The 17,271-nt window shown below is 52.4% G+C and overlaps 6 protein-coding genes across 6 annotated transcripts; 2 read left to right on the forward strand and 4 right to left on the reverse strand.

Moving 5' to 3' along the window:
• Nucleotides 1-354: 354 nt before the first annotated feature.
• Nucleotides 355-2,526, reverse strand: ATEG_09469 (forkhead box protein L2; the record flags this gene model as incomplete). Its single annotated transcript, XM_001218090.1, has 1 exon — nucleotides 355-2,526. One exon carries the CDS (start codon nucleotides 2,524-2,526, stop codon nucleotides 355-357), a length of 2,172 nt encoding a protein of 723 aa, XP_001218091.1.
• Nucleotides 2,527-4,732: 2,206 nt separating this feature from the next.
• Nucleotides 4,733-6,554, reverse strand: ATEG_09470 (aspartate kinase; the record flags this gene model as incomplete). The annotated part of the gene is made up of 4 exons (XM_001218091.1): nucleotides 4,733-4,830; nucleotides 4,893-6,142; nucleotides 6,270-6,350; nucleotides 6,421-6,554. 4 exons carry the CDS (start codon nucleotides 6,552-6,554, stop codon nucleotides 4,733-4,735), a joined length of 1,563 nt encoding a protein of 520 aa, XP_001218092.1.
• Nucleotides 6,555-7,415: 861 nt separating this feature from the next.
• On the forward strand, nucleotides 7,416-9,109 carry ATEG_09471 (C78 family peptidase; the record flags this gene model as incomplete). Its single annotated transcript, XM_001218092.1, has 5 exons — nucleotides 7,416-7,916; nucleotides 7,971-8,438; nucleotides 8,487-8,518; nucleotides 8,578-9,009; nucleotides 9,064-9,109. The coding sequence occupies 5 exons, from the start codon at nucleotides 7,416-7,418 to the stop codon at nucleotides 9,107-9,109; spliced, it is 1,479 nt and encodes a 492-aa protein (XP_001218093.1).
• A 267-nt stretch (nucleotides 9,110-9,376) lies between these two features.
• Nucleotides 9,377-10,096, forward strand: ATEG_09472 (nucleoside triphosphates FAP7; the record flags this gene model as incomplete). Its single annotated transcript, XM_001218093.1, has 3 exons — nucleotides 9,377-9,559; nucleotides 9,660-9,808; nucleotides 9,895-10,096. The coding sequence occupies 3 exons, from the start codon at nucleotides 9,377-9,379 to the stop codon at nucleotides 10,094-10,096; spliced, it is 534 nt and encodes a 177-aa protein (XP_001218094.1).
• A 52-nt stretch (nucleotides 10,097-10,148) lies between these two features.
• Nucleotides 10,149-11,062, reverse strand: ATEG_09473 (non-canonical purine NTP pyrophosphatase; the record flags this gene model as incomplete). The annotated part of the gene is made up of 6 exons (XM_001218094.1): nucleotides 10,149-10,220; nucleotides 10,292-10,353; nucleotides 10,430-10,466; nucleotides 10,536-10,680; nucleotides 10,748-10,821; nucleotides 10,892-11,062. 6 exons carry the CDS (start codon nucleotides 11,060-11,062, stop codon nucleotides 10,149-10,151), a joined length of 561 nt encoding a protein of 186 aa, XP_001218095.1.
• Nucleotides 11,063-11,545: 483 nt separating this feature from the next.
• ATEG_09474 (type V myosin) lies at nucleotides 11,546-16,603 on the reverse strand (the record flags this gene model as incomplete). The annotated part of the gene is made up of 7 exons (XM_001218095.1): nucleotides 11,546-11,655; nucleotides 11,709-11,923; nucleotides 11,973-12,046; nucleotides 12,111-15,966; nucleotides 16,024-16,213; nucleotides 16,270-16,402; nucleotides 16,469-16,603. The coding sequence occupies 7 exons, from the start codon at nucleotides 16,601-16,603 to the stop codon at nucleotides 11,546-11,548; spliced, it is 4,713 nt and encodes a 1,570-aa protein (XP_001218096.1).
• Between the last annotated feature and the right edge of the window lie 668 nt (nucleotides 16,604-17,271).

Below are 17,271 nucleotides of genomic sequence, written 5' to 3' on the forward strand. Positions count from 1 at the left end.
ATACAACAAACTCCAAAGCAACCAAGTGAAACTCGTAAGCATCAGTTCATGTACATCTTGGCAAATGTCATCGTAAAAGTCATCTCATGGTCATCTCAGGCTGAGTTAAAGTCAGAACCGACTCCAGACCTCACCGTAGCCCAAAACTCCAAATAAATCAATGGCTCGAAAAGAAGTCAAATGTTTCAGTCCAGTCCCAACACCACCAAGTCCTAAGTATTAAGTCACAGACATTAATTGCGGTCCTGAACCAGGCCAGTGGTTCAGCTTTCCGAAAGATTCTTTCACATAGATCCACGAAACCTGCTCGGTGCGTATGTGTAATCCTCTTCGATGCCATAGGGCACCAGCAGCTCAGAACAACGATGTATTACTTCGAGGGTTAAGTTGCGGTCTCGACGCGTGGAATCGAGGTTTCGATTGATCGTCCTTGGTTGCTCCGCCGATCTTCTGAAAGCCTTGCAGGAGGTCAACTCCATCGACCTCTCCTGGGCTCTCATCAAACAGATGGAACGAGAAGAAATCATCATGCGTGGCATCGATAAACCGTCCGGGCTCCGGAAGTTTCGACGGCGACTCCGGAAAGAGCAGCCCCTTGGTCTTGTGGGAAAGAGACGGAAGCCCGGCTTTACTGTTCACACTCATCGCCGTGATATCGGCCAGCGCATTACCATTCGATCCACTGGCGTCGGCCCGGCCACGCTTAGCGGACCGCTTCTCGGGCGAGCCATATGCCGGGGTGGATATGTGGTCCCCAGATGGATCGGCAAAGACATCAAAGCTCGAATGGAGGTGGTCATTCGGCGTAAAGGTTTCGTCCTGAAGGTTGAAAGCAGGACTCCATGGCAGATCCTCCTCCGTGAGGCCCAAATGTTTGATCGGCGAGTTGACCATCTGCTGTATCTTCTTGCGATGGTTTCGAAGGTTGGTATTGGGCGAGACGGACGGCGGGGGCTTTGCAGGTTTCTTAAACTTGATCACAGGTGTGATCGGGGGAGGCAGCATGCTAACATACTCCCCACGCAAGGGAGAGGAGCCAACAATAACACCAGCATCCTTCAGAACCCCGGAGTGGCTGGGGCTGATATCGTGAGAGGAGCTGCGAATGCGGGCGATCTCTTCTTCTGCCCTGCCGCGCTTGATGCGAGGAGGTTCGATGTCCAAGTCTGACGTCAAGATATGACCAGCCTTGTTGGGGCGCAGTGCAGAAGACTCCAGCGAGGAAAAGTATCCGCTATCGTTCATTGCCGCCGACTTTCTCTTCTTCGTGCGAGAAGCGGCACCCGACGAGGCAGGAACCTGAGAAGGCGTCGGTGGGGTACCCTGGCGAACAAACCGAGGCGGCACAATCGGGGGAGACGAGTGAATCGGTTGAGGGGGGGACGAGCGCGGAGGATGAGTCTGTGGACCGGGAGCGTTGGCACCTTCATCCCCTGTATCATCCTGCAGAGCAGGATCAGAAGCAGGTAAGGTGGCATCGGACGATAGGTCCACATTTTGCGAAGTCTTCGGAGCAGCAGATTGATACGACGGCGGGGGAACCGCCCAAGTGGTGGTGCTTGAGCTCGGTGGATGGGCGGGTTCTTTTTGAGGAGCTGCCGGTAGGGGAAGGCTTGACATGGTGGCACGGCGCAGGGGCTTGTCCTTCAGGAACTGAGCTTCCATGCCCGGCTCAATAGCCCAGTAGTTGCCTTTGCCCGGGTCATCCTTAGGACGCTCTTGTTTGATGAACGCCTTATTTAGACTGAGGTTGTGACGGATGCTGTTCTGCCAACCGGCATCGCTATTTTTGTAATAGCGGAACGTATCCGAGATCCACTTGTATATTTGCGCCAGGGTCAGACGTCTGTTCGGAGCGCGCAGGATAGACATCCCTATGAGAGTGGCATAGCTGTAGGGGGGCTTGGTCCCGTCATCTTCGATCGGGGGCATCTCGCTGGGATCCGGCAGTCGCACCGAGTCGTCCTCGTTCTTTTGCTTCTTGGACGACCGTTCCTTCAACGGCGCCGCCTCCAGAAGCATCCTCTTCAAAGGTGGCTTAGACGGGAACGACGGTTCGGGGAAATCAGCAAAGTTGTCGCTGGTGGGCTCGTCTATGGAGTGGGGTTCCTGATGCGGATGCTTATCTGGGTTGACACTCGGGAAGGTCGTAAACAGGGCGGATTGTGGCATCGAGGGAGGTGGAGCAGAGTGGTGAAAGGTATTGAATGGGGGCTTTTTCGTCGGGGAATCGGTGGTGAACGATGGAGGAGCGGGTGCGGTGATGGAGACGAAGCCAAGATTGCCTCGGCCAGAAAGAGAAGCGTTCGATCCTCGAGAAGGCTTGGTGGGCGATGGCCGGTGCAAACCCCCATGGGAAGGGTTGAGCGCGTAGTCTCTGCCTGGTTCGGCGGGAACGTTCTCCAGGGGCTGCAATGGCATGGGCGATGGCTCTAGCCGCGGGCGCAATTTCGAGGGTTCTGTATCCAAGGGTGACGATGCTTTCGCCATGGTCCGCGCAGTCGGCGCAGAACGCGTCGAGCTCATGCTGACTTGGGTCCGATGGATCCGGAGTGAGTTGCGACGCGTCGAAACCGGTTTCTCCGGTGTGGAATGTGACAGCGCGAAGCCGAGGATAGACCGGCGCTGAGGTGAAGGTTGCAGAGGATGAAGCAAAGACAGATGCTTTTTGTCTTCTAGAGATGGTGGAGTTGTATCCCTGCCAGCTGATAACCGACGCAGCTAGTGTGGAAGGTCCTGGATGGCACCTAGTTAGGCATAAAGTCGATGATAGTTGGGCAACAAAGGCCTGGACAGTACATTTAAGGCAGGGGTGATCCACGCGAGTCGGTTTGGAGATAGACGATATATGTAATCGACCAAGGCTACCGGCACTAACGGGGGATCAAGGTGGAACTTGGATCGATTCGATTCGACGAGACTTGGGGCGGTTTGGCTTCGGTGGGAGCCTAGTTATCTGTGATGTTCGTCCGACGCGCACGCGCGAGATGGGATCGGATGAGAAGGAGATAGGCGGATGATCTGAGGGCGGCAAGGACAACGAGCACAGAAGAGAAGAGGAAAATCCTGATCAGATCGTAGCGGGTAGAAGAACGATTAGGTCGAAGCCAGGTGGGGAGGGAGGGGGAAATTGGCGAAAGGCGCTGGTTAAGTTAAGAAACGGCATGAGGAAGATGAGCAAAAGGCGGGTGATGTTGATGGTGCTCGCGCGGTGTACGGTATGGTTCCGACGCGGTCGTGTCACGCGTTTTTCTCTCTATCTGGGGGAGAAATTTGGGGGGCAGCGTATGGTCACGGCGTGACAATACGACGGGCTAGACCGGGAGGCGACAGACTTCGCTCCTTACTTACTCTTTCAGACTCCATCCTTCATCCCTCGATCCAATCAGCCCCCCATTTCGGTCGATCATGGACCCCCTCGGTCTCCATTTTTCCATCGATTGACGAGGCCGGTATGTGCGAGGCGACTCCGGAGTGCATTCCCCCCAGTCTAGATCCAGCGAGGGGTCGTACCAGAGCTAGGTTGGCTAAGACAGCATTCCCGTCGTCTTTTGCCAGCCTCGGTGCAAGTTCCGGTGCATGTCCCCGGTGGCAAGTGCGTCGTGTACCTACATTAGCCCTGGCCTCGAGGAGTAAGGTACAGTTTTGATGGCTTGCGGTGCATACGAGCAGTGGTGCCTGGCATACAGTATCTACCGTACCTGCCTGTGTAACTAACTAATCCTACTGGGCTTCTAAGGAGGAATACGTGTTCGGTGCATGGTGGCACGATCTCAACATGCGATTGAAATCGCACCATCCGTCACCGCCAAATCCCTTATATCATGCTATTATAGGTGGCACTGTCTTCCCGGCTCCTTAGAATGAGCGAGAATGCTTCAAGGGAGAGCCAAGTGGGGATGCGGAACACAGAGGAATGGGCAAATGAAACCTGCAACGCCGACGGCAAAAGCCCGCGTGGCTACAAGATGTTCTCATCACGGAACCCCCTCGAGGGATTCTACAGGTACATCCATTCAAACTAGGCAGTGAGGTGCTACGAAATTCTGTTTCTTAGGCAAGGTGACCCGATATATTGAGGGCTCGGACAGTAGGTGGGTGGTTAGATAGTGCGGAGTATATCAGCACGGTTGACTCCACCTATCCCTAGCATCACGGTGATAGAGGTTTCAGTCCCAAGCTTCAATGGCGATGCATCATGCACCTCAGGTCGAAAGGGGCTCTAGAGGAGGCCTGAGTTCATCTTCAGCTCGTCCGATGCGGCGATTCCCGGTTGATTCCGCTCGTAAATCCCAACCCCATTCTCTTGGGGCATCTATATCTACGTAGATATCCTCGCATGCAGGCCGCGGGAGAAATCAAGGAGACTTCATTGGAAGGACTGTAAACAGAAGGGACTCTATGTTCTTGGTACCGACGAAAACATCAGTTCTATATAAGATGAATAGAAGGAGAAAACTGTAACGCCAGGAAGTCTTCGAACCCAACCAAACACAAAGTCTATCCAGTGAAGACACAATTGGACGCAGCAAACAATCTGACCACGCTCAGAAAGTGCATCCCACAGGCAGAAAGATCCAAAAGGCATAGGTATATCTTGATGCGTCAAACTTTTCGTACACCGGACAAATCTGATGGATATCCTATAACATCAAACAACCCTCGCTGAAATATGCACAAGAACCAAAGGAGAAGGAGAAACGTGGAGGACCGCAGGAAATGTGGGCGAGTATTAATCTAAGAAGGTAAACATGCTCGTGTGGATTATGTTCAAAGCACGGTCTGCGTCTCGTTCTTCAATCACGCAGGAAATGTTGATCTCGCTGGCACCTAGCAAGTAGAAATCCGTCAGTATCGGGCCGGTCTGAACAGCCGCAGAACTAGCAACTTACCTTGCGAGATCATTTCGATGTTGACGTTGTTCTCCCCAAGGGTAGTGAACATCCTCCCCGCGACGCCGATCATATTCTTCATCTGCTTTCCAACCAGACTGAGGATAGCCATCTCGGGAATGATGTCCACCGTGCCGTATTTTTGCAAGTCGTTCAACGCCCCTTTCAGGTCGTCATCAATAATCTGATACTCATCTCGGCCGACTCCATTCAGCAAGGGCATCTCCGAATGAAGAGCCATGGACACGTGGACCTCGCTAGTGGAGATCAGATCAATTGAGAGTCTCCACCGGTCAAGGACGGAAAAGATGCCGGCAAAGAAGCCGTGTGACAGGGAGCGCTTGTTCGAATGGACGTTGATCACAAGGATCTTGTGTTTGATCGTGACAGCCGTCGGGCGCTTCGGTCTCTGCATGAAGCTGTGGCTCCGCGTGCGGAATAACTTGGGATCGTGGCCCGGAGCGGTCTTCTCCAGTTCAGAAGAAGAGTCCGGGAAGATGACGGTACCGTCACCCTTGGGGTTCATGACATTTTTGATGCGAATCGGGATCTTGGCGCGGATGACCTGCTCCATAGTAAACGGGTGGATGACTTCTGAACCGTAGAAGGTCAATTCGGCGGCCTCGGCGGGGGTGATTGCCGAGAGAAGGCGTGCAGTGGGCACTTTGCGGGGGTCTGCGGTAAAGATGCCATCAACTTCCTTCCACACCTGTAGTTCCTTCGCATGGATGCCAACGGCCACCAATGCGGCGCAAAGATCGGTGTACCCGCGGCCAATCTGATCGAGAAGGCCGCCCGGTACCGTTCCGAAATATCCAGTGATCACTGGAACCTTTCCCTCGCATTCCTGGATTCTCCGTCCAAGGGCAGCGGCAAGTTTATTGTAAAACACTTGGTCGAGGCCATGGTTGGAGATGGGGAAGTCAATGATCTCCGCCAGATCCACGTATTCCGCGTCCACACCGCGGTCTTGGAGGAAAGCGGCCATCAGCCGACAACTCAGCTTCTCCCCAGTACTAATCACCTTGTCCACACAACGGGCGCTGATTTCCCCGAGGGTCTGAGCAGCCTCCAACACCTTGAGGACTCGTTCGCATTCGCCATTGATTTCCGTAATGACTTGGGATTTGATTTCGCTGGACTGCAGTTGATCTTGGGCCACTTGGACATGTTCTGACCGGACAGCTTCGACGAAGGAGACATATTGTTGCGATTGAGAATTTTCAGCGTCCCGCGCGGCTCTCAGCAATCTATCAGGTGGTTCCTGTCAGAGGATGCTCCCTTGCCAATACAATGATTTGATTGTGGACGGGTGGGGGGTTGAGAGAGACGTGGTGAAGTGTTCCGGGGGGAGTGTTCAGTACAAAAATGACTCACCGGTTGGTGGTACCCTCAGCCTTTGTCGAACTACTTCTCGCAGAGCAGACTACAGCCACGCTGTGTTGCACAAGACTCGGTCTGAGGTTTGACGTTGTTGGTTAACAAGACCCATATCCAGACAATGTGCTTGTGCGACAAAGCGACTTACATGACCACCTGGTCGACAATGTTAAAAGCGAATTTTCCAACACTGGTGCCGCCAAACTTCTGGACGACCCAATTACTGGAAGTTCCGTTGACCAACGGTCGGGAGTCCGAATCGGACGGGAATTGACTGTCCATCCTGCGAGGAGCCGAGTCGAGTCCTGGGAAGGAGATGATGTCTGGAACCACGAGTCTCTATGGACAATGACTCCGGCAGCGGGACAGCCTTTTTATGTGCACTGGCGGGGTTGCGAAAGCGGAGCATCTAATGACGGACTAATATGGGGGGCAGCGCATAATTTTTTCCCGCCGCTGCCTCTCCGCCTTCTGTTTCGGGCATACGATATCGGAGCGCTACCACTGGGCCATGACTAATCCGCATTATGTTGTTGTTTTCATCCCGATATGAGTCACGCTGGTCTAGGTCGATCAGAATGTAGACTTTATGTATAGTAGATCTGCGTATCGAATACGCAGTCGGATCATTGGGTGTTCTAGACATAGCTGTGAAAAGCAGTACTCCCCTACGAAAATCTCTAGTAGAGGCTCACCTATTCTGAACCTCGCAATGTAATACTTTGGTACCTTCAAATAGGTACCCGAGTACCTTAGGTACCTATCTATCCCTAACTAACCTGTTAAGGAGTCTCGAATTCTGCCACTTTATAGAACATCTGATTCGTCAGGCCATCTTACCTAACATGGCAAATCAAGGTCCATGGACTGTAATCAGATTGGCTCTGTGCGGGTGACCCACTCTGCAGTGCAGCCTACTAACTTGGGTAACATGCATTTAGGCCCGAACCGCCTGATTCATCTAGCTCTACCTACGGAGTATACTTACTTACTTCGGATGCCGGCAGCAAACCCCCAAATGGCCTGACATCAACGACCGTTTGAGCATACCCAACTTCTCTTGTTTATGCGCGACTGTGCATTCTCCTTTTCTAGGCTTTCAATCCCTGCAGCCTACCAGGAGTGGCCATCTGTGACCAAGTTATGGACGACGCAACCTGTCCATTCTGTCCGTTCTCCGACCCTGATAGCAACTTCGTTGCGGAGCACATCGAGTATTGTCATCCCGAACACGATACCCGGCCCGAACTTGGCCCGAGTCACGTAGCCACGGACTCCCCCACCTCGGAGCCTGATCAAGAGGAGCCTCTGCCGAAATATATTGACTGTCCTCATGGTTGCGGTGAGATAGTGGAACAAACCGAGCTTTCGACACATCTTGACCTGCACATTGCCGAGACTGTTGCTTTTGAAGATGGACCTACCCCTCAAGCACCGCTACCGGATCCAGCGTCCGACGCAGGATATATATCCGACTTTGACGAACATAGAATGATGAAAGATCTGAATAAGTCTTCCACCGGCCAGCGATTCCTGAAAGAAGACATGGCTCGGGCGTTTTCAGCCAATGGAAACAAAACCGCCAGTACATCCTCGACCGCGGAAAACATACAAACAACATACAAAGGCGTCAAGCGTCTGGGAGTACGTGACCTCCCCATCCCATCCATCCGGTGGCAATAGGCTAACCACAGACAGCGCGCGGAACTGGGCCCCTACGCCCACGAGAAGAAAATGCCCTCCTGGCTCCGGCGAATGCTGGAAAAAGGAGCCAATTCCTCCCTCACCAACAAGATCGCTGCGGACGGGTCGCTCCAAAAACACGAAACCGTCGAAAACGAAGCAAAGGATATCATCCCGGTTCTTGGTCGATTATGCGAGCACGACACATCGGTTCAGCGCGCATTTTTGTGCAGCCCTGAGGTCCGTCAGATTTCCAAAATACCCCGCGAAGGCGGGTTCTGCGGCTACAGGAACATCCAAATGCTCGTCTCATACATAATAGCATCCCGTAGTCCCGGGTATGAATGCTTTGGAGAGTCCTTGCCGACCATCTTGCAGCTGCAGGACATGATAGAAAATGCCTGGGACAAGGGATATAACAGCGTCGGGCGTCTCGAAACCGGCGGCATTCGGGGCACCAGGAAGTACATTGGGACGCCAGAAGTGAGTTCTTGTATTCAAGGCACCGCAACACGTTGCTGATCCGCACAGGCACAAGCGTTGTTTATGAGTCTCGGCATACGGTGAGACCCGCCACACCCTGAACGACAGCCTGCGAGAAGTGACCACTGACCGGTTCTAGATGTGAAGCGAGTAGCATTGCGAAAACAGGTGAAACGCAAGCCCACGATGCCTTATTTGCAAATATAGCGAACTACTTCCGACAAGCATGTTCGACGGATCAAGAGAAAAAAGTTCTCATGACCAATCTCCCGCCTATTTATCTACAGCATCAAGGTTTGAGCTCCTCTGGCCTCGCCCCCCTCAACATGCCACCCCCAGCGTCTAAGCTAGAATTCATCATTACAGGACACTCTCTGGCCATCGTCGGGTTTGAAATACGCGACAATGGCAGTGCAAACCTCTTGGTCTTTGACCCGATGTTCAAGCCACCGCGTGCGATTGACCGCCTGAAAGGGACGCGCACAGTTCCTCCAGACCCTTCTCGGATTTTGAAAGGTTACCGTCGAGGCTCAGCCTACTTTCAGAAGTACAAACTATTCGAAATTTTGAAGTAAGGACCCTACCGAGCTGAAGCCGGAGCGGCTATTGAATCTAACAACTTTAGACTTTCGGTGCCTGCAGAGATCCTTGAGAGACAATCCAGGACTTAAACCGGTTGCACTTCCACCTAATACCTACCAAAACATGCAGATAGCATAGGATATGTTGAATGTCTGTACATCATGTTTGTATACTAGATCGATTAGATGAGATGTCCGTATCGGGGACTAGGTCGGATTCAGTTAGTCCGACATGCCGAACGGGCGGGTAACCCCACGTAAAATTTCCCTCGCCTTTGTAGAGCGCGACAATCATACTTGACTTCACCGAGAGCATTACGGTTTTTATCTTGTTGATCTCTTAACTCCAGAGGAAACATGCGGACCTCTCCGAATGTGATCATCACAGGCACCCCCGGCGTGGGGAAGACAGTCCACTGCGAACAACTGGCGCAAGATACCGGGTTGCGCTATCTCTCGATAAACCAAGTCGCAAAAGACCGCGACTGCTTCGAGACTTACGACGACGAACTGGATACGTGGGTTGTGGATGAAGACAAGGTATGTTTCGCTGGGTTCTGCGTTACAATACCTTTTCTTATGAACACAATCGAAACTATGCGCGTGCTTCGGGATCTATACTTACTTCGCACGGCTACAGCTCCTAGACGCAATCGAAGACGAAGTCCTGCAAGGAGGCTACCTCATAGACTGGCACGCGTGCGATCTCTTCCCCAAATCCTGGATCGACCTGGTTGTCGTTCTGCGGTGTCCGTCGACATCCATCCACTATGACCGTCTATCGTCAAGGTACCTATCTCCGCGCGGCCACCTCTCGCCCCGAGACCCCCCTCCGACCCATTCAAGTTCAGACGTCTAACCGTTACTCGCGCCAGGGGATACAAAGAAACGAAGTTGCAGGAGAATCTAGATGCGGAGATCTTTGGCGTGTTACTAGAGGAAGCGCGGGAAGCTTTCGACGAAGAAATCGTGGTTGAGCTAAACAGCGAAAAGGACGATGATGTAGAGAATAACTGTGCGAGGATCGCGACCTGGGTCGACTCCTGGAAGAGCGACCAGGCCGGCAGGGCGAATTAATGCAGTGGCACCTGGGCAGAGCCCCAGGCCACTGAATCTTCCCATGGGATAATCAGGCGGAAGACTGCTGCTCTTCGGCCAGCCACTTCTGTAGTTTGACCAAGGCCTTGTACCGGTGCGAGATCTGGTTCTGCTGGCGTATCAGCGAAACACGACACAGACAGATGTCGCGGAGAGAGAGACTCGGCTGCGTACCTTGGCTTCTTTGTCCATCTCGGCGTAGGTCTTGCCCTGATATTCGAAGATAGGATCCCAGCCTAGAACAGAACGGAAGCGTGAGCGTGAGCATGAGCCGTGTATATATCTCGCATGAGAAGGGACGACACGACATACCGAAATTTGGGGGTCCTCTTGGGCGGACGATCGTACCCTGCAGAGCGATCCCATCAGCACTTCATCCTTCATCCCTCTAGACACCCCATCCTATCCCGTTACTTACTTCAGTGCGCCCTTGGAACAGGATCGGTTCCGACCCGGGCCCACGGCAAAACGCGAACGTGCACACTGCCTCGCCGGTGCGGTCGTCAAACGAATCAAGAAGCTTGTTCAAGCCCTCATGGCCCAGTGCCTCGAGGAACGATTTACTGCGTCTCTTCTTAGCACTACGCACACAGCATTGGTGACTGGTTTCGGGGCTTGGACCGGGCTTACATGTACGGCCCGGGGAGGCCCTGAAGGGCCCGAAACTCGAGCGCCGTATCCTCCGTCAACACGGGGCCGCCAACCTGCAGAAACCTATAATTGAGTAACCTAGATATTTTCGGTTTTGAACCGAATGGGGCCATCGTCACTTACCACCTCGGCGGCGCGCTTGCATTTTTCCCGGGCGATTTCCTCGATCGAGCCTTGTATCTCGGGGACATCGACGGCCTGGTTCTTCACTTCAATTACGCTACCCAGGATCGCCCGCACTTCCGCGAGCTTGTTCTTGTTCCCCGTGATGAAGTTGATCTCGGACAAAGTCATGATGGGCAGTTCTGGCTGGATAGAAGTTTGGACGAGTGCGGAGGATAATCTGATAGTGTGGACGGAAAGCAAGCGCCGCGAGGGCGGTGCGGTGACTGATGTAATGGGCCTCCGTAGGCGGCCATCACTGCCGCACGTCGCTGCATGACTGCGACGAGTATCTTACTTGGCAGGTAAAAGGAATGTAGAGATCTCGATATAAAGAGCTTTATACACGGAAGTAGGCTTGGCTGTACATATCAACATCAAGCCAATTTATTCAGCCATCAACCTCTACTCCACAATGCTCCATCAGCGCATTGTGGTGCGTCAAATTGGTAGACAAATGAAATCTAAAGAAACACATTCAAATATATGCCCCAAAACAATCATATATGGCTTCAAGTGTCCAAATCCTGGAATAGTCGAGCCGGCAAAAGCGTATCTCATCACGAAATGGGAAATCAAACAAAAAGACCACATCACGACGTCTATTGTACAACATTACTCGGCAGCAATTGGGCCATGTTCCGCCATCTCAAGCCTTTCCTGCTGTGCCATAGCTTGGGCTGACACAATCTCGGCGAGACGCTTGAGTCGCGGCGTTTGGAGCCCTTGATGAAGAGTCAGTAAAATCCATTTCCAGTACGGACACTGGGGTACTTACAGGACGGAGTATAAGTCTCCAAAGCCGTGATCACTCGCGGCTCAGCGATCTCGTACGGGCCGCTGTCTTCCATGTCCACAGGGGTCAACAGCAGCACATCGCTCTTCTCGGTAACGCGGGAGGCTACAGCCTTCATAATTTCTCCGTTGATGGGTTGTTCATAATCCGCCACCAGATATTGGTTCAGTAGCTTCTGGATCTGGTTGGGAGAGAGCCTATGCTGTGTTAGTCACCTTCTACTTAAAGAGTCAAGGTAGTCCTTACATCCAACAGATATCCTGGATGATCTCAATATCATTGAGCGTGGCCTTCTTGAGCTGCAGGAGTTTGGTTGCTTGCTGTAGATAGTTGTTAGCATTGGAATATGTTTACAGAGAGAAGGACAGTGAGGACTCAGCGTACCATCAGATGTTCCAGTTGCAAGGTTCCCTCTGGCATGTCATGGCTCTTGCACCACTCCTCAATACGGGTTATGTTATAGTTGATTTGCAGGCCCCGCTTCCACGAGAGGAAGTTTCTCCTCATCAGGAGATCGTTGAAAGCGGTGACACCCACGAGCTTGAGGAGCTCAGTGACCGTTTGTATGATGATGCTATCCTCGAGATAGAAGGCCTTCATTGCCTTGTAGGCATTGTTCAAAAGGCTCAGGAGGTTGTCCATGCTGTATGCGGGGTTGTTGTTGGACGGAAGAAGCTTTCCTAGGAACCGATTCGTCTCGCTCGTAACGAAGCCTGGAAGAGACTGGGACTCAATGATCGCAGGAACAATCATCTTATAGAGTTTCTTCTTCAACACCTTCATCCACGTGTGGTAGATGTTGAATTCCAGACTCTCCAGGTCGTGCTTCACAATCTCGAGCAGACGGTCGTACTCGTAGTTATCGGTTTTCTGGGCCTCATACCAATCCTCAGCCAGGAAGACAAAGGAAAGCATTTCGTGCACATTGGAGAGCCAGAATGCCCCGGGGTTGATAGCATCGTCCCCATCGTGCTGCATGACCTCCTGTTGGATCGACTGCATGACATTGGCAAGGAACCGCTCAGACTCCTTGACAAAGCCGTTGTTCCACATCTCCGAAGTGACCAGGTTGATCAGGTAGGCCGGGAACAGGACCTCCTTCTCCGTCGGCGGCGGAGTGGAACTAGGCAAGGGAATCTTGAGATTGCGAATCAGGCCCATGGTGACTTCCTCGTTGAGCTCGTCCTCCTCTGACAGCAGATTCTCCAGCTCTGCCTCGACCGAGTCTAGTCCGGGAGAGAGGGCAGCACCACCAAAGTTCTGGCGGCTCAACCCACTAGGAATTGCCATAGACACAGGGCGCGGGTTATAAGCACCACTGAACCGGTCAGTGTCAATTCTCTCCGCACCCGCGCTGCGTCTCTTAGGCTTGGGTTTCTTGGACGAAACAAGGTTGATCAATCCACTTGCAGGTGGCTGAATGGGCCCACCATTCTGATCACCGTTCACACCATTCACAGGTACACTTCTCTTTGCAATCTCCAGCTGCTCTTCCAGCTCCGCCACTTGCTGGCGAAGAGTCGCCTTTTCATTCTCGGCCTCGGTATTCATCTGCTTGAGTCTATCCAATTCCTCGTTCGCTGCGCGAATTGCCTCGCGGGAGACCTTCTCCTCTTCCTGGAGACGCCGAATAGTTGCTTGCGCATCATTGTGATTTTGCTGCAACTTGGCCATTTCATCCTCCAATGCGGTCAGCCGAGCAGCTGTGATACCAGCTTGATTGGCTTCCGCCTGAAGCTCTCTTGAGCGGTTCTCCAGAGCGTTGTGTCGACTCCTCCAGGATTTGACTTGAGTCTCGTAGTTCTCAAGTTGGGAGTTGAGCGATTTGTTCTCACGCTTCAAGGATTCGAGGTATTGGGTCAACTCCACGACCTTGTTCTCCAGTTTGTAAGAGATCTGTTTCAGATCCCGTGCATCCTCTCTCAGCTTCTTGTACTCGCGTCTCGCCTGCTTGCCTCTCCACAGGCTCTGGACGATAACCACCTTACGGCGGTACTGCCGCCAAGCACGCAGTTGCCGCCAAGAGCGGAAGTTGCGCTGGATAATCTTCGCCGCATTGCCATGGATGGTGTCCATGATATTACGGCGGCAGAGGAAGCCCTTGGCAACCGACTGGAACAGAATGAAATTGTCACGGATGCGGTTGTAATTCTTCCGCTCCTTTTGCCCTCGCCAAACCCGCTGGATAGTCGTGGCAGCCTTAATTCGGCGAATCTCCGCTGCACGTCTCCTTGCAAGAAATCCTCTGATCAGGGCTTGCGTGGAGAGGACGGAATCACGTGCTTCGAGGTAACGACGGCGGTAGTATTTGCACCGCAGATTCTTTTGAATCATAATGGCGCACTCGTTCAGCCTGGACGTCCGAAGGTTCTCAAGGAAAGCAAGCATGCCTGCCCGGAAGAAGATCTTGGTCAAACCCAACTGGTATTTATCATGTTTCTGTTGGTTGGTGTCCCCAAGCGCTTTTTGCAAGATGGCATGGCACATATCCCTAATTTCTGAGGTCCATTGGGAGGAATGGCAGAGCATGTAGTACCGAATAGCAAACTCTTCATACGTCCAGCGTGTGGGGTATCCAGCCGTACTGATGCGAACAGTCTCGAGAACACCGCAGGCCCTCAGCTGACTGAGCACCATTGGTCCTTCGAACTTCCATGCCTCCTTCGCTTCGTTGGGTTTGATACAACGGATATAATGCACATCCGTGGAGTTGATGGTATTCATCAGCTCAATCAACGAAGACTTGAAGATTCCTCCTAACGTGGGTTTGCGATTGACCGCCACGCCGACCTTGCGTCCAGGTGCAGTGACGGCTTTGGAAGAAATAGAAGCCGAATCCTTCTCACGGACAGCAGCAGCGGTGTCCAGGATCTCTTTCACGAACGCATTCGAAGAATTGCGAAGAACTTCCATGTGCTCATCCGGGACGGTATCTCTGTTCTTTTCGATGAAGCCGTCGGATTCGTAAGTCACGTCCACAGCATAGTGGCATATGGTAAACGCTGATTTGCCAAACCGTGGTTTCTTGTAGAACTTTTGCTTATCTGCAGCAAAATTATGGTGCAATTTCGTCACGAACTGCTCATCAGAGCCCATGGGCAACCTGGACTCCTCATCCAGAAGGGACAGGATGCCTAGCTTCGCCTCAATCAGATCGATGCATGGTTGGTTGTCCGAGAAGTCAATAAAAGTCCAATCAATCTCTTCACGAACATATTCTTCCTGCTCGAGCTTGAACACATGCTGGTTGAACTCTTGCTGCAGCTTCTCGTTGGCGTAATTGATGCAGAACTGTTCGAACGAGTTCTTGGCGAAGTGCTCGAATCCGTAAATATCGAGGACACCGATGAAAGCGTTGAACTTGTCCAGCACTTGGTCGGTTGCCAGGCCCTTGTTGATCTTGTCGACGAGCCAATCGAAAAGGCTAGAGTATATGAACTTCGCAACGGAATCCCTGACAACCAAGGCCTGCTGCTGCGTCAGGTTCGAAGTGATCTTCTCTCCTCTTGTAATCAGCTGTTTCTTGACGATCCATTTGGCGAATTCACTGGCGTCGATTCCCAACATTTGACATGATCGGACCAGGGAAGGCTCTTCGGAAGACAGGCTGGATTCTGTCCGAGTTGCCGTGATTTTGACATTTCCAAGATGGAGAAGGGCGGCAAGAACACGGAATATCTCGGCCTGAGTATCGTCGGACACACCGATAGTGCTCAGGGATTTCCTGGTTGCGGCGAACTCCGCATCATCCTCCACGCCATCGATCGTGGGAGTGCCACCCTGGTTCAGGTAGTCGAAATCTTCCACAGACCCGAGACCAAGCTCCTGCTTCTCTGCATCTGTTGCACCAGCGACCAGTTGGTAGAAAATGTGATAGTTGCGCTCCTTGAGCGGCTGGAACACCAAGCGAGATCTTTCCAAAAGATACGTCCGGATCTTTGCGCCAATGATGTTAGTCTTGTCGTCAAACATGATCTCGATATATTTTCCAAATCGTGAAGAGTTGTCGTTTCGCGTAGTTTTGGCGTTACCAAAAGCTTCCATGACAGGATTCGTCGCCAAGATCTGCTCTTCGGTTTCACTTATCGCGTCCGCTCGGCTGCTGGTGTATTTTCCAGGCTGGTCCGAAGATTCGCGCGTTGCGAAGTATCGCATGATGTATTTGGCACTCACGGTTTTTCCGGCACCAGACTCGCCAGAAACCACGATCGTCTGATTCTTGCCATCCCGCAACATGTCACTAGACCAAGTTCAGATCAGAAGGTGCATAGCATGGGAAACAGGGGGGCACTCTTACGCAAATGCCTCTTCGGCGATTGCAAACAAATGAGGGGCCTGCGACGCTCGGTGTTTCCCAGCATACACCTGCACCATCTGTGGGACATATAGCGAGTCGACCCGGGCGAAAGGGTTGGTTGCGATAAGGACGATTCCACTGTATGTATATATTTCCTTTTGCGCATAGCGGAGTTTGATAGCCTGGAGGACTTCACGATGGGGTCAGTCTCGTCGTTCTCGATAAGGTTCCAAGAGTCAGACAAACCTGCGGGCTCGTTCAGGTGGGACAAGTTCGTAAGGTCTTCGCTGGCCTCGAGCATGGCCGGGTTCATTAAGGGTGGTAGGTTTGGGTTGTTGTCCACCTGCAGCTCAGCCTGCGTGGTCTCCACGGTTTTCGTCTATACCTCAGATACCAGAATTAGCTCTCTGGGGGATTTATATCAGTCCATAGGCGTGAAACAAACCTCTCCATTTTCCAACGTAAACACCAGCTGCACCTTGTCACCATCGACCAACTTCTCCGTCACCTCGGATGCAACCCATCCTTCGGTGGGATCAGGCTGCCAGGCCCGTGTCCCAACCTCGTAAATATGCGCCATCAAGACCGCGTTGAGCAAGAAAAGAAGTATCTAAACTGGGACGAGAACGGAGAGGGCGAGATGGACGTGATTTGGGAGGTCGGAGGGCGTAATAACCATCTAGCAACCGAAGGATAGGGATCGTGGAATCTAGGAAAAGGAAAGAAAAAGGAAAACAAGAAGAAGGGAAAGGAAACAAGAAAAGGGTCCGTACAGAGACGAGACTGAAAGACTGCGATACCTTCAGCTATGCGAAAGGGATGGGCTTCATGCTTCAATGCAGGAGGAGGACTTTACAGAAATGGCTAACAGCTGGCAGTTAGTTAGCGAGCGGAACCGCAACCCCTGAGACGCCGACCGACCACCGACAGCCCGCCCGCGCCACACGTCTGTCGACGACCCCCATTTATCCCCACAGGTCAAATTGGCATTGCCAAGACAGTGTTCTTCGAGCGGGAACCTCCCAACATCTGCTGAATCGAGAAGGGATATACGGGATTTCGACGGGCTTCTCTTCCCATGTTGTCCTGCATTTATTTATTTGTTTATTCGTCGCTTCTAGCCACATCTGCTTTGTTGTGGCGGACGCCTGCAGTATCCCAAAGCGGGCTTCTACGCAAAAGGCGGTGAGGCGATGACAGGACGGAGTATACGGAGTACTCCGTAGTTACTATGAGGATCAATCCGGA

The sequence above is a fragment of the Aspergillus terreus genome, genomic scaffold (genome assembly GCF_000149615.1).
Source record: "Aspergillus terreus NIH2624 scaffold_14 genomic scaffold, whole genome shotgun sequence".
NCBI classification, from domain to species: domain Eukaryota; kingdom Fungi; phylum Ascomycota; class Eurotiomycetes; order Eurotiales; family Aspergillaceae; genus Aspergillus; species Aspergillus terreus.